We start from the raw sequence: 16,833 nt of genomic DNA on the forward strand, positions 1-16,833 counted from the left end.
CTTGCATTGGGTCTTGGAGCAAAATTTATGGGCTCGTTATTGTGAAACAATTAAATGGTAGCAGCTGTAATAGGGACATGAGGTCTATTTTATGAGCTCAATCCACTGGGCATCCTTCTGTTTCAGATAGGCTCAGTCTGTTCAGTTACATAGTTAAATTTTCCTTCAATACATTTTGCAGTAGGAAGCTGTATCTAGGTTGAAGCACATTCCTTATGTATAATCCTACTCCAGGTCTTGGAGAGGATTATTCTCTCTGTTTGGAACTTGAAGATCCAGGCATTGGATTGCCAGAGGGCTTTGTTCCCGGGGAGTTGCACAGCTAAAGATTGGTGGTTGATGGTTCGGAGTCTAGAAAGGTCGAATTCTTTCTTTCAGGTATTGGAAAAAAATAACCACTGATGCTAGTTTCTCCATTTGGTTTGAGAGTGGCTACAGTTCAGTGGACTTGGTCTCCACAGGAGAGAATACTGCCCATAAATATCTTGGAGCTTTTGGCCAGTATGCCTTGCTCTAGTTTATGGTACAAACCAGTTGTAGGTTCTATTCGGAAAAGCCATTGCAGGGGCATATATATCAACCACCAGGGGGGAACCAGGAGTCATGAGGCTCAGGGAGGTGAACCACTTTCTACCAAGGACAACACAAGTGCTGTCAAGATCGTCAGTGCATAATGCAGGTATAGAATAGTAGCAGGGGGAACTCTGCAGATGAATCTACTAGGTTCCAAGTTCTGCAACAAGTTGGGACAGGTTGTGTCGGGGACAAGGGTCCCGCTGGCAATGAGGGTAGATGCACTGCTAACTCCTTAGGTACCAGTTCTCTCTTATTTGATGCTTTCCACCTGTTTTCAATTCGGAAGGGGGTAACACTGATAATAATGTTAGCTGAATTAGCCCAGGAGGGTTTGGTACACTGACATAGCGAGTCTTTGGGGGTCGCTCCTTGGACACTCCCAGTCCAGTGGGACCTAATGGTCTTAAGTCCTGTATCTCAGCACTGTTGAGCCCCTGGAAGCCAACTTCGGGAAAGGAGATTGGCTTTAAGTACCGTTAAGGGTCAGAGTTCGTCCCTATACATTTTTTCCAAGAGCCTGTTGTTTCTCACTCCTTGATTCATACTTCATACAGCGTGTAACATAGACAGTCCCACCTGTCAGGTCATTTGTGTTTCACTGGGACTTGAATTTGATCTTGACTGTCCTTGCAGAGGCTACTTTTTTAACCAATCGGGGTATTCTGTTGGTCCTTTATTCCAGAAAGTGGCTTCTTTGGTGGCTATCATTTCACTAAGTGGAGTGTCAGAGTTGGCGGCTCTTTCATGCAAGGAGCCGTTCTTGGTCTCACATCATGATAAGGTGACGTTGCGTCCTCATCCATTTTTTGCCTAAAATGGTGTCTAGTTTTCACTTAAATCAAGACAATGTCTTGCCTTCTTTTCTGATCCTCAGTTGGCAGGAGCTATATCACTGCATACTCTGGAGGTAGTTCTGGTGGTCAGAATTGATTTGTCGGTACAGGTCAGGAATCCTGGTTTGTCCTGCCATTAGAGCCCAGGATGGGCAGGAGGCATCCAAGTTAACTATTTGCATTGGATTTGCCAGTTAATTATTCAAGCCTATGGCTTGAAAGGGCAAGGTCCCTCACCCCTTTTTTGGTAAAATCGCTCGCTACCAGGTGTGTGGGGGCATCTGGGCCATCTGCCATTAGGAGTCAGTGGCTCAGGATTTTAAGGCCATTACATGGTCTTTTGTTCAAACATTCACATAATTTTACTAGATGGATACCAAAGGCATGGAGGATACTGCTTTGGCCACTGTATGTTTTTGATGGCAGAAGGAGTACTTCTCAGGTGGCAGTTTCTGTGATTGTGTCTCCCTCCCCTCAAGTGCATAAGTGCTTTAGGACATCCCATATAGTCATTATTATGGTTGCTCTGTGTCCCGTAATGTACGATAAAGAAAATAGTATTTTTTTTTCATCATACTTACCTGTAAAATCCTTTTCTTGGAGTACATCACGAGACACAGGGCTTTTGGCCATCTTTTTTGGGATATTTATTGCTTTGCTACAAAACTGAGGTCCTTCCTGTGTAGGAGGGGTTATATAGGGTAGGACTTCTTGTTTGACTATCTGCCAGTGTCCATCCACCAGGAGGTGGCGTATAAACCATATAGTCATTATTATGGTTGCTTTGTGTCCCGTGATGTACTCGAAGAAAAGGATTTTACAGGTAAGTATTATGAAAAAATCCTATTATTTAGGTCATCCTCCATTGTTTCTTAACTAATGCCGCATACACACGATCGGACTTTCCGGCAGACTTGGTCCGCTGGACAATCCGCCAGACTTTGCAGCAGAGGTCCGCCAGACTTTCCGAACAAGCGGATTTGCACACACATGAACGGACTTTCCAGCTCTTTTGCTGCTCTTTTGCTAGCGGAGGAGCCCGGCTTTCTCCTTCGTTGTCGCCGTCGCTGCTGTGTTCTTCTTCTTCCGCCTTCTTTTCTTCCAATGTTGACACAATGCTCTTTCCCGCTGTAATGCCGTGGACACGGTGCACGGCGACTTATATAGGCATAAGGGGGGTGGTCACTGGGTGATATCACACGGTGACCCAGCCCCTCATGATGTCACAATCCCGGGGAATGCTGGTAATGTGACGTAATAAGGGGCGGGGTTACCGTGTGACATCACCCGGTGACCACGCCCCATATGCGTATATAAGTCGTCGCGCACTGTGTCCACGGCATTACAGCGGGAGAGAGCGTCATGTCAACATCGGAAGAACAGAAGAAGGAAGAAGAAGATGGCGGCAATTGCAACGACGAAGGAGAAGGCCGGGCTCCTCCGCTAGCAAAAGAGCGGCAAAAGAGCAGAAGATAGCGGGGGAGCCCGGCGTGAAGAACCGGAAAGCGCAGAGAAATCGGAAGAAGACCCCCGAAGTCGGAAGAAGACCCCCTGGAGCTGTCCAATAAACTACTTTAAAAACCTGTGTAGTGTGTTTTTTTTATTGACACTTTTTCCCCTAGGTGAATGGGTAGGGGTACGATGTACCCCATACTCATTCACATAGGGTGGGGGGCCGTGATCTGGGGGCCCCTTTATTAAAGGGGGCTCCCGGATTCTGATAAGCCCCCCGCTCGCAGACCCCGACAACCAATGGCCAGGGTTGTCGGGAAGAGGCCCTTGCCCTTGTCAACATGGGGACAAGGTGCTTTCGTGTGGGGGACCACAGGGTGCCCCCTTCCCCAAAGCACCCACCCCCATGTTGAGGGCATGCGGCCTGGTATGGTTCAGGAGGGGGAGCGCGCGCTCGTCCCCACCCCCTTCCCTGACTGCGTGCTCAGAGAAGGATCTGGTATGGATTTTGGTGAAACCCCCAATGCCGTTTTTTCGACGTAGGGGGTTCCCCTTAAAATCCATACTAGACCTAAGGGCCTGGTGTACAGTACCCTGCAGCTGAAAACCAGCGCGATAGGATCACGCTGGAAACATTCTCGTGGGCAGGTTCTGTAGTTGGCGTTGCGTCGTAGTTGGTCCAGCATAAAGACAAGCGGACTTCCCCACAGGAACTGGGTCCGGCGGACTTTCGGCAGAAAGTTTTAAATCTAGGTCCACGGGACTTTGGGGAAGAAAAAGTACGCTGGAGCCCACACGCGATCGAATTGTCCGATCGTGTGTATCCGGCATAATAGCACAGTCATTTGTCCTATTCATGTCATGTCTTGGTGTTTAGTGTTTATTAGTTGCTATTAGTGTGAAGGGGTATAACAAGTTAAAAAAGCACAGATGATAATATAATTCTGTGGTATATGCTTTTCAGCATGTAATGTCGGATGTCTGATAATTGAGCAGCATTAGGGTTTATGGAATTAAAGTGTAACTAAACTCTACTACTAAAAACTGTGATCAGGAAGCTCTTTATTCAAGAAGAGATATGCTGTCTCTTCAGCAATAACAGACACCTGCCTCCTCAGAGTTTCGGTATATAACGGCTGTACCAGACTGAGAGACTCAAAAGAGTGGGGTGGCATCATTCCCTGACCGGCCAATCAAGAGGCCAAAAACCCAGCACCCAGAAATATACATGTAGAAGATGTCAGCAGCCAGTGAGGGATTTTACCGTCACATTGTTGGAATGAGCAGTTGAGTTTTTCTGTTTAGTTCTGCTTTAACTTCTCAAGTAATGTGTCAGGTCACCTTGAGGCCAGGTGACAGATGCACACCGTAGGGATCAGGAGTGTACCGCAAGGTAGTGGACCCTACGGCTGACTGCTGCGGTCGGGAGTCAAGGTGATAAGGAAGGCAGGGCCGCCGGAACACCAAGACGGATCCCACCTGGGTTGCTGGGTAGTGGACCCTACGGCTGACTGCTGCGGTCGGGAGTCAAGGTGATAAGGAAGGCAGGGCCGCCGGAACACCAAGACGGATCCCACCTTGGTTAGAGCATAAGATTCCCTGGGGTGCGAAGTCTAAGAGCCAGCAGGTGTTCACCAGAGCCTCTAGTGGTGAGGATGGACTGGGCTGCAACTGGCTCCAGGTCACGACCCCCAGGGTCCCCCAGCTCACATCCACAGTAGGCAACAGGAGGATAGGGATAGTAAGGGAATAATCCAAGGTCGAGGCCACAAGCAGACAAGGACAGCAGAGTTCACACCAAGGTCCATGGTCACAGGCAAACAGGGATAGTCAGGGACACACCAAAAGGTCAGGGTCACAGGCAAACAGGAATAGTCAGGGACACACCAAAGTCGGTAACAGAACAAATGAAGAGCACACAGCAGGTAACAGGAAGCCAAACACACAAAGGTTGATCAGCAGGGTTGGCCTGAAGTGCACAGGTTAATATAGAGTTCTCTGATAGGAGCTAGGGTGGAGCCATGCCAGAGGAGGGATAATAAAAGCAGTCAGGTGAGAGTCGGCTGGTCTCTAGAGATGAACACATGGAGACAGGTAAGCAGACAAACTCTATTGCATAACCATGACATAATGTGCCTGAGGCTTACCTGAAACACTTTTTAATATTTTTTTTCTCTTTCGTTCATTAGAGGATACAGCTCTATTTTAGATCATGACCTACTGAAAATATCTGGGACTGTTCTTGGATAGCAACCAGGCCAAGGTGTTCCTTCTCTCAGAAACAATAACTACAACTTTAGTTTTGCTCTCCAAGATGTGCATCCATTGAAGCAGACCCCATCTGATCACCCAAAGGTACTGCACATTTATGGGAAGCAGGGGCTTCTCTGAGCTCCAAGAACACAGAGTGGACAGTATTCCAGTACTCCTCCAAAGCCAAACAAGCAGTTGCCAGTCTTTTTTTACTATTTTCTAGGGAGGAAGGAAGCTAATTTCTGGCTAGACACAAAGGGGAGCAAAGACACAAAACTAGAGATAACTTTGGCTGCCAACTTACCCAAATATTCCCTTCCAGAGACATAGGAAACAACGTTCTGCTATGGTGTTGTGCATAAGGAATTGCTGCTACCATAAAAACCCAAAACATGCAGCAAGTGAACCTGAATTTGTAGTTTTCATATTTTTCTGCCTGAAGGAACACCTTGGCCTTGTTGATATCCAAGATCAGCCCCAGGTATTCCCCGTAGATGATGATTTGAAGCTGAGCTGTGTCCTCCTAAAAATACAGACAATGGTTTTTACTGTGCGTATAACAAGCCTGTAATTTCTTTGTCTAACAGGTATGAGTTACCAGGATCGCATGCCTTAAACTTTGTCCTGAAGAATTCTCTGGGAGGTGGAGGTATTGCATCACTGAGGAGTGACCCTCAGGTAAATAGCATCTATAAACGTCTGACATATTTCTACCTAGTATTGACATTTGATGGCTGCTGTTAGGTTGAACCACTGACTTCATTGTATTCTATTCCTAGCTATGGTGAAATATGCATCGTTGTATGAATTAACAGTGAAGTCTAGTGACTGCTTATTAAATGTAATAAGTGGTGACTGTAGAGTCAGAGAGTACCCATTAAACCTAACGTAAACAGGTTATGTTATAGGAAATCTCAAATTTACAAATATCTAGAAACAGCTATATAAAATTAAAAAATAGAAAAATAAATCACAATTATGTAACTGTGCAGTGCATCCCATTGCTATGTTAGTGGCCATTATAGGCTAAAGAAGGCTCGATGGGAAACTATTATAACCTTACTTAAAGTGGAACTGCAGTCTGCTCACATAATTTGTAATAAAAACATATTTGCCATTCTGAAGATTCCCTCCAACCACTTTGCATATTATTTTGTATATACTGTGATTCTGTACTTGCCAAATATGCTGTAGAAATCTCCCTCCACTAAGTCTGGCTGCATCCATTTTAACTGTGACCAGCTGAAGCTGCTGCCTGGTCACTTCCTGGAATTTTCAGGAAGTAAATAAAAATAATAATAATTTAAAACGCCCCTGTTCCGATAGCTCTGACTCAGAAGCGAATGCACACGTTAGTCCCGCCCACATATGTTACCATCGTTCAAAAAACACGTATGAGGTATCTTCACGTGCGTTAGAGCGCGAGCAACAATTCTAGCACTAGACCTCCTCTGTAACTCTAAACATGTAACCTGTAGAAAATTTTAAAGCATCGCCTATGGAGGTTTTTAAATACTGAAGTTTGGCGTCATTCCCTGAGTGTGCGCAGTTTTTAAAGCGTGATATGTTGGGTATCTATTTACTTGGTGTAACATCATCTTTCACATTATATAAAAAAATTGGGCTAACTTTACTGTTTTGTTATTTTTTAAATCATAAAACTTTTTTTTATCATCTTCAATAAACTTTATTGTGAAAAAAAAAAACCTTTTTTTTTTTTTTTTTTAAACACGTTTGAAAAATTGTTGCACAAATACCGTGCGAGAATAAAAGTTACAATGACCGCCATTTTATTCCCTAGGGTGTCTGCTAAAAAAAATAATATATATATATATATATGATGTTTGGGGGTTCTGAGTAATTTTGTAGCAAAAAAAATATGATTTTTACATGTAGGAGAGGAGTGCCAGAATAGGCCCGGTATGAAAGTGGTTAAAAAGTGTTGACTTTAGAAACACTTTAATGTGTGAGTCCATTCACTGTTTCTGTATTAAATCTTTTTTTTTCTATTTCTTTATTTTAGGGGAAGGCATTTGGACAAATGCTACTAGACCTCGAGATCAAAAATGTCCCTGATCTAAAATCATTGATTGATTAAATAGTCATAGCTTTTATACACGCCTGTGGCAATACAGTAAACAGTATTAGTAGAATTTATTTTCAGATAAACCATTTTTTTTAGAAACATTTAACGGGTAAATATAAAAAGCTACCTAAACTACAATTATGCAGCTATAACTAAAATATTTGGTAATCATTTGGTAACGGTTTTATTCAATTTCTGTACTTGTATGTTTTAATAGGTTGCTGTCCTTTGATAGGTAAATGCGTTTGTATAATTGCAGTGGTATGTGTGCTTCTCTGTGCATGCCATAGGCTTAAATGTAATGCAGGCCATTAACTGTTTCGCTGGGAACATCAGTTTTGAGCCAGCGAATATACAGACCAGATATGTTCAAGTTCTTTCATGTTAGACTGTACTGTTTTAGGCCTCATTCACACAGACGACAGCCCTTGCCATCCCTTTGAAAAGCATTCAGCAGTGGATTGCTTTTGAGAGAGGTTCATGGGCTCCTGAGAGGTGATACGCATTAAAAAATGCAGATAGAAGCACAAACAAAAAAAATCAAGTATTTTAAATGCTTACTTGCAGCATTTTTCTTTTTCATAAACAGTGTTTTTTATTTATTTGCAATGTGCCTTTGAACTTGCTAGGGAATTGGAATAGTTGGTTCTCTAGTGCAACTACAGTTCTCCATTCCTCTTGCCATGCTATTCCTCTCTCCTCTTTTGGGAGTATGTACAAACTGTCTTTGCTGACCAAGCTCCTATGCCCCTCACCCTTCTACATAACAGAAAAATGATTGCCATACTTGCAATAATTTTCCTTTCTTAGTGCCTACCCATGGCAGCATACATGTTACGAGCCACCCACCCCTAACTACCAACCGAACCACTGATATCTACGTTTTTTAAACCCAGTGCCGATCAATAAAGTAAATAGGTTAGAATGACATACATGATAATATGTGTGAGCACCAGAAGGGAAAATTATGGTAAGTACGGCAATTTTCTTTCTATTTTCCTTGTGCTTCCGTGGCAGCATACATATGGTATTTGGGATTTTTCTCCAGGACTAGAAAGTATTAAGCTGCTTTCTGAGGGACCTCTTCTGGCTTCTCCATAGTGTAAAGTGGTTGTAAACCTTTTCAAAGGAAAAATGAACAAGCATATCCTCATATAAAGCTTAGGTGCCTCAATCTGTAGCACCTGGATCTTGACTGCTCTCTTCTTTCCCTGCAATCTGCATCTGTCATTTCTGACAGTTTTCATGACACCTGGCAAACCATGATGATGACCTCTAGCACACAGCAGGTGACTGACAACCTCAGATGTGCATGTTTCCCACAGAAATTGTGACGGGTGGTGAGAGGGTGGGGGGGTGTCCCTTCCCTTACAATAAGCTTACACTCAGCTCTCTGCTGTGCGGTGTGTGACATCAGATCCCTGCATTCTCCCCCCTGACATACCATGTGTACCTGTGTACTTTGGAGGGCTCTAAAGGAGAGGGGCCTGCAGATAAACAACTACATCTAATTTGAGAGGATTTTTTTGATCACTGTGTATCATATTAGAATCTTTATTGTGCAGGGAGGAAGCCATAGCAAACAGATCGAGAAATTTGTCTTGAAGGTCCATCTCCGTGGCCACTAGGTCTTTCGATCTCATTTATTTCAGAGACCTTTTTTAGCCAGATGGAGAACGGTTCTTGTGTCTGCTTCCTGAAAAGCGGGATATAGATTTTTTTCACTGCAGTGAGCAGTAATGGTAAAATGGAGATTCTATAGGTCTTCCCAGAGATATAGTGATGATGCAGGAGAAAGAACACCGGATATTGCATGATCAGTGAATTTCTGGGTAATGCAATGTACCTTCAACCAGAAGGCATGCATAGAACGGTAGAACTAAAATATTTGAAGAAGAGAGCCAATCGCCTCCCTACAATGCCAGATGGGCGTGAAATATCAACTTGTTAACAGTTTGAATCCCTACTCTTGGTGCCTGGAACTGATAGATGTTTTGTAAGTGAACAGGAGGATCTTCTCTACCTCTTTGTCTGTGAGGCTCAGCCCCAGATCATGTTCCCATTTTGAGATGTATGGTAACCGATAGGTTGGGGATGGGGATACGAGCATGCGGTAGGTCTGGGAAACTGAACTGTCCATACACAAAATTTCAAACGGAGTCAGGCGTCAGCAAGCTGAAACTTCTGCCAAATTCATTGTCTGGGAACCCAACGTCTGTCGGCAATGAAATGTTGTGCCTGGAAAAGGCTGTTAGATTTCATGGTTTGAAATCTCAGATCAAGTAAGCCAGGGCTAAAGGCAAGGTTTTCAACTATAGGAGTGAGGGGTCCGAAGAAAGAGAAGAAGTTCGGAACACTTTCTCCAAAAGTGGGGTAGGTGTGCATGGACAGGGAGGTTTGTGCAACACCATGGCAGCGAGTCCACTGGTATTTCCACCATGGCTTGTTTCAACTGCACCCATTGTTTGGTAACATTGCCACTATTTCTAACACTATTTAAGTGCCCTTCTGTTCTGGTAGATTCTATAACATGCTCCTTGTCACCAGCATCACTTCTGACCCAGAAATGGGATACTTGCTGGAAGTGACGTTATTTGCAAAACAGCCAAAGCTAAGAAAAAATCGTGATGGCACAGACATTAGCCAGGCTTGGGAATACACTGAGAATCAGAAACCAGTGTATAAAACACAGCAGGATTAAGCCTGCAAGTAAGACCACAGGTAGACAGAGACAAAAGGGGAAATGAGGGAAACTGCAAAGGAGAACAAGGAAGGGAAGGGTTAAAGCCATGAGGCAATGCCCAAAACCTAATGACAAACACCTATCTTCGTTAATGGCATGTGGCTTCTAACTTGAACAGCTTAGCCCTGTTCCCACAAAAGCCACCGGGATTCTCTTGACCGTATAGGTGCATTTAGCTTTTGAAGATCCAGTGCCCAGTTGAGGCTAAACCTGAAAGAATATGGTGTACAAATGGGACATGAGGGATGCTTGCATTACTGGCTGATGTTTCTCTGAAGGACATTAAAGTGAATGGGCATCCTTGGGTTAAACACCTATATAGCTATTACTAGTCCTGTTGCTAGTGGGCAGGGATATTACCATATGTATGCTCCCAAGAAGCAGTGTCAGTCCTTTTGGATGTCTGCACAAGAGAGGCTTTTACAGGCAAAACACATGTATAAAATGAATTTAAGACATATACATTTAAAATAAAAGCCCTGCTCATAAACAATTACCACAAGGTACCTGCTATTACCTTGTTGTCCAGAAAAGCTGCTTCTGTGAGTCTTTTAATTTGGTTCAATTTTATTACTTTAGCATCAACTTCCCTGACATTTAGACTAAGCCCTGCCCACTTGTCATCTTTTTAACCAATAAGTGCCTCAGTTAAAGTAGTGGTTTTGGCTAATAAAAAATAGCAGATGATAAGTGTTTTACATTTCTAATTTTAAAATGGTTGAGGAGGTTCGCTTTAATGAGTAGGATAGGCTACTTAAAGTTTCAAACTTAAAGTTTTGAGCAGGTAGTCTGTCCATAGCTGTCTACATACCCAGCAGTCACTGTATCAGTGCAAGCTAGAATCTAAAACAAATAATCTGGAAGGTGTTATGGGTAAAAGAACCATGTCCCTTTTAGGCAGGTTTTATTTTGTTTGATAGTGAGAAAGGTTTAGAATATCTGTTGGGTGTTTATTGCCATCTGTTATCTTTGTGCAATTTGTTCACTGAGAAACAACTGTGCAAACTGGAAAGATTTGATAATATGTTAAGATTAAATCCAATCTAGGACAGCCAGCACTTCCCAGATTGACGCACAAGGAGGAGTTAGCTTTTGTTGAAAAAAAAAAAGTGTTTTTAGGAAATATAGCCACACTAATTTGTAGAGGAAATAGGGATTGGGGTTTATGCAATCTATTGGCTTCCAATTTTAGTTAAGCTAATGACCATTGTCATGTCGTGCTCTTTCATATTATAATTTACCCTTGTTTGCAAATAGGCAGTATAAATGTGGTTAATGCAGAATTCCCCTGAAATCAAAGTTTATTTTACTTAAGTACAACTAAAGATCCAGCATTAAATGTTAACTCCGGGTAAACTGTTGAGCTGAAACACAAACCTGTTGAGTTTTATTTGCCAGAAGCCTTGCACATAATGTGCATCTGCATAGTTTTGTGATCCACCCTTACTTGTTGTGTTGTATTGCTCCATGGCAAAAGTAGTTTTACTACAGGCTGGTGCCTAAAATAAAAGTGCACTGCCTCCTGCCTGCACTTCGTGTTACTCAAAGACATCAATTGTGATGGCCACCCTTAGCCCTTTACCTCCCAAAGCCACCAAAGTGCCTCACCTTTCTGTACCCTAACTATTTGGACCAGCCACTCCCACTGCAGGAACAACTGTACAGTATATGGACAGCTTTTTTTTTAGGAAATGAAACTAGCTGAATTAGAAAAAAGGATGCCAATTTTATATATTTGATAGAGTTTTTTTAAAATATATCTCTGCAGACTTACACCAAAAATACAGGCAGCAGATCTAGAGGACAGGGCTGTGGAGGTGCTATGAGTGTATAATTTGTCAAGCAATTTACTAAATAATTATTATGGGTAGAGGTTTGCCTTAAATTGTGTTACCTGCATAGAATGAAAAACTAAGATTAGAACTTGCAAAAAAGGCATACGATGTGTGTTTCTATATATTGTTCAGATTCATATATAGCTTTGGTGTAAAGCAGTTTCTGTCCACCAGAACGGTATACATGCCTTTCATTTACAGCACTGGGCTGAAATAGTGTTTATGAACTCTGATCAACTTCATCCTATAGCTGTATAGGCCAGGCAGTCACAGACAGATGCCCCTTACGCATGTGGATAGAAAGTGCCAGCAGGCACAGGAAAAGATGTGGAGCAGACTGCACTGCTCCTTTTTAACATGTCAGAAGACTGACACACTCAGGAATCAGTAATGCCACGTTCACGACCGGACTTTCCTGCAGACTAGGTCCAACGGAATCAGTCCGTCAGACAATCCAATCGTGTGTGGGCTAATCCAATCTTTTTTCGTAAAAATCCGAAGGACCTAGAAATAGAACATGTTTCAAATCTGTCCGACATACTCAATTCCTATCTGGAAAACCGTTCGTCTGTATGCTAGTCCAACGGACCAAATACGACACAAGGGAAGCTATTGGCTACTGGCTATTGAACTTCCTTTTTTTAATCCCGTCTTACGTCATCATGTTCAAAACTACCTTAGTCGATTTGTGTGTAGCCAAGTACTGTTCATTCCAAAAGTCCGTCGGAACTCCGCCGAAAGTCCATCGGGAAGACCGTCGGACCTAGTCTGCTGGAAAGTCCAGTTGTGTGTACATAAGAAAAAGTCAATTTCCAGCAAGTGCAGCTCAAGCCATCGGTCATTAAGTTAACTGAGTCCTCCAGCAGATTATTTTACTGGAGAAAAAAGCAAAGAGGAGATGTATTTGCAGATAATGCACATTTTTTTTTTCTCCAAAAGCGATTTGCATGAAAAAAATGAAAACTTTAGTTTCAGGGCCGGATCACACTGGAACGCAGTGGTTGAAAGACGCATTTCTTGCACCTTTCTTACACCACATTCAAAAGTAGTGTCCATACGATCTTCATGCAGGTACCAATGTATTATTAACCCCAGTTGCATTTGTGGGCACCATATATTAGTGAGAACAACCTGCACAATCACTATATGTAAAAAGTGAAATAATCAATGAAAATACTAATAATAAAATAAAAGATGGTGCAAAAACCATTGCTTGCTGTGACACCTAAACAGCGATTTCACCTCATGTCAATAAACAATAATAACAATGGTTCAGCACAACATAACAATTCAAAAATTGTCCATAAATGTGTCCATTTCTCTGTGCTCCAATAACCAGTGTGCTAAATCAGTGTGATCCTCTTCCTGAATATCCCTGTGCATGTAAAACGCCATGTGCAAAAACGGACACTCGCCTCCTTATATTACCTCTAAGTAAGAAGGAGGTCTAATAGCGCTTTAAGGTGTCTCCTGCTGCAGCTCAAAACCCTCTGTGACCCTTGGTTTGTGAACGCTTAATGGTAGATATCTCGTGGCTCTCTCCTTATAATTAGTGGCATATATGTAAAGGACAAATCGTGCTTTCTGTATACACACAATTTTTTATATTTAAAAGGGGTGGCATAGAAACACATAAAATGCTCAAACAGCGCATAAAAACACATCAAAGGTCTGGAAACCTCACCACCCAACCAGGAATGGCATCATGTACATGACTCTCCTTCTTATACATACATGATGCTATTTCTGGTCGAGTGGTGAGGTTTCCAGACCTTTGATGCATTTTTTATGTGCTGTTTGAATATTTTATGTGTGTGAGTGAGTGGTTTTATGCCACCCCTTTAAAATTGTAATAATTGAGTGCGCAACTGGTCGTCTGTGTGCTAGTCCGACGGGCTAAAACCGACGCTAGGGCAGCTATTGGCTACTGGCTATAAACTTCCTTATTCTGCATCATCACGTTTGAATCCGTCTGACTTTTGGAGTGATCGTGTGTCGCCAAGTCCATTTGTTTGAAAGTCCGACGGACCTCAGCTGCAAAGTCCATCGGATTGTCCACCGGACCAAGTCCGTCAAAGTCCAGTCGTGTGTACACGCCATTACTGTCAGAAATATGCCCTGGCCTCACTATAGGAAAGGGTTCCATGCATATAAGGGATTTCCATTTTTTTTTTAAACCCATTCATGATAGATACCAAAAAATTAAATACAAGAAAGCAAGGCGGATGTTTTCATAATTGGAGATGAAATTTACTTTGTACATAATAATGCACATTAAAGTGAGAATGGCTATGGTATACTTTTGAGATGCACCAACTGTTTGTTTCTTGCGTGCCATGCCATTTTTTAGGAAAAGCTGTAAAATAAAAATTCACTGTTTAATTAAAAAAAGTAATTTTACAAAAATAATTGTACTTAAAGGTAAAGTTAGCTCACCAAACCCAAAATATAATCTGGCTTTCCAGACTAAATTGAAACTTAACCACTGCTGCTGACACTTCCCACACCCCCGATTACCATGAGTTAACAGTCCTTTGTTTTATTGTTTAAAGGGAATACAGTTGCTTTGTATACATTTTATTTCAGTATTTATTACAGTCAGAACTAAGAAATAATATTTTAATAGATACATCTATTTTTTTTAGTCAGACAAATATGGAACATTGCACGTGAAATTTATATTTTCATATACAGCCAGCAGGGGAAGGTCTCAGCTCCTATTTGTATGTTTTGCAGACTTAGTTCCTCTGTCAAAAAAATGCCCGTTTAACAGAGCTCAATAGCTCAAGCTTAAGTTTACAAAGAGAGAAAATGACTCTACTCCACGTTTACATCTGAGAAAGAGATTTTTAATAGTTTTTGCTGGGTTCTCTCTTTAGAAAATCTATAATGCTTTAAAAAACCCAAGGGTTTAATAATTATTTGTAAAACAAAGAGTTTATATATAATAAAACACATATAAAAAAAAAAACAGTTTAAAAATGTATAAAAATACATTTAATCAAAGCCAATATAATTTTCTCTAAAGTGGTTCTAAAGTCGGAAGGTTTTTTTTTTTTACCTTGCATTACCTACATTAGGGTAAAAAACCTTCCACAGGTTGTTCCCCCACCTCCCACCCTAAATACTTACCTGAGTTCTGTATCGATCCAGCATTGTGCCTATCTCCAGCAGCACTGGTTCTCTCTCTCCCCGCTCACAGGCATCTGAGATAGCAGGAGGAACCATTGGCTCCTGCTTCTGCCAGCCAAATGCTGTGAGGAAGGAGCAGGGGTGAGGCCAAGCTGCCTTGTCTGTGTGTCAATAGCCTGGTTTGGGAGCAAGCCCTCAGGTGTGACCCCCATAGCAAATGGCTTTCTATAGGAGCACACCGAGAAGAGGAAGAGTGGAGAGTGCTAGACGGGGACCCCAAAAAATTAAGGTTCAGGGGCCATTCTGTGCAATGCCAATGCACAGAGCAGGTAAGTATAACATGTTTGTTAAAAAAAAATATTCCTTTACAACCTCTTTAATTCCAATCACCCTTATAGGAAATCACTGTATTTCAGTGGTCAAAATGAAATACCACATGTCACCTACAAGTGGCACTATAGAGAATAAAACTGAATATATGGCTTCACTTGGTGGCAAGTGAACACAGGAAAGATTGCAATAAGGGGAACTGGTTATATAGAACTATGAGCAACTGGCAAGCTTTCACCTGCTTATCTCCTTTTATTTCTGAATAAAATATCTACACTTGAATTGTACAGGTACACTCTAAGGGCCCGTTCACACTAAAATGCTGTGCAGGAAACCCGCATTCCATACCAGTTTCGCACATAACATTTCAATAGCACTGCCCTTGCGATCTGCAGTTGGTGTTAGTGCAAAAATAACAACACCCTAAATGCAGTACATTTGTCGGCAACGGATTGCATGGTACAAATGTACCATGCAATCTGGTTGCAGTGCATTGCCAAAAGTAATACATGCACTACTTTCGGTGAGGTGCGATTTCAGCCCATTCAAAATGAACAGGCTGAAATTGCACTGCACAGAACTGCATGTGAATCGCATAGAAACACAGCGGAGTTTGAATGGGCTCTAAAGGTTCTGTTTATTAATGTTTTGAAACCTGATTTACACAACTTTCACACAGTATTTAATAATTGCATTTAATAATAAAATGTGTGTTTCTTGGGTGAAAGTAATGCGAATCTTGTGTAAAAACAATTATGAATAGACCCTTAAATTTCCATATGTGTTAGGTTTTATATACCCTGTGTTCTTCCTTCTTGGCATTTACTAAGAGGATATTTACTATTTTACTGGGTTCGGACAATGTGGTAAGCATGCTTTTAGCATATAAATATGTAATTGTGTTGCTGTACTACCTTTACTTTTTATATTTTGTTGTGATCAGTTTATCATGTTGCCAATGTAATCATTTAATTCAAATTCATAAGTCTTTTGTTTTACAATATTTGCATGTTATATTACTACTTTTCATTAGCACCTTGAAACACTTATAATTGTCATAATAAAATTGTAACTCTAAAAGTGATTATTTATGTTCTTCAAAAGACTTCTGCGTATAATTACTGAGCGCAGGTCCTTACTTGTGTTGTATTTGATGTATGCTCGTAATTTATCAGTTCCACTTATGTAAAGTGGTCTAAAGCTAGCCCTTTCTGGTTCAGAAATCAATAAATTCCTCCATCCAAGCTAAAATGTGTGGCTGGAGGAACCTGCATTGCCAGCTATTGTATGTATTTAGTTAGCCACAGCACCTACTGCTGCTGATTGAATGCTCAAATTGTGGGGGTTAATGTACTAAAACTGGAGAGTGCAAAATCTGGTTCAGCTGTGCATGGTAGCCAATCAGCTTCCAGATTTTATTGTCAAAGCCTAACTGAACAAGCTGAATTTAGAAGCTGATTGGCTACTAGACATGTGCACACTGAAATATTTTGTTTCTGAATTAAATTTTCATCCGAAAAATACATTTATTTAGTTACTCCCGAAATTCGTTTTTATTTATTTTGTTTTTCGTTAAAAATTGCATTCGTCCAA

The 16,833-nt window shown here is 41.6% G+C and overlaps 1 protein-coding gene across 3 annotated transcripts in view; it reads left to right on the forward strand.

Annotated features, from left to right (window-relative positions):
- The window catches only part of LOC143975087 (uncharacterized), a 161,331-nt gene extending 145,011 nt beyond the window's left edge, over nt 1–16,320 (forward strand). For all 3 annotated transcript variants that reach the window (XM_077477078.1, XM_077477079.1, XM_077477080.1), the window contains exons 20-21: nt 5,702–5,792; nt 7,138–16,320. In XM_077477078.1, the coding sequence (XP_077333204.1) occupies nt 5,702–5,792; nt 7,138–7,212 (166 nt within the window). In that variant the 3' untranslated portion in view covers nt 7,213–16,320. The remainder of the gene's footprint in view (nt 1–5,701; nt 5,793–7,137) is intronic.
- The last annotated feature ends 513 nt before the right edge of the window (nt 16,321–16,833 follow it).

The sequence above is a fragment of the Lithobates pipiens genome, unplaced genomic scaffold (assembly GCF_037356315.1).
Source record: "Lithobates pipiens isolate NorthernLeopardFrog02 unplaced genomic scaffold, aLitPip1_a1.2 Scaffold_13, whole genome shotgun sequence".
Classification (NCBI taxonomy): Eukaryota; Metazoa; Chordata; class Amphibia; order Anura; family Ranidae; genus Lithobates; species Lithobates pipiens.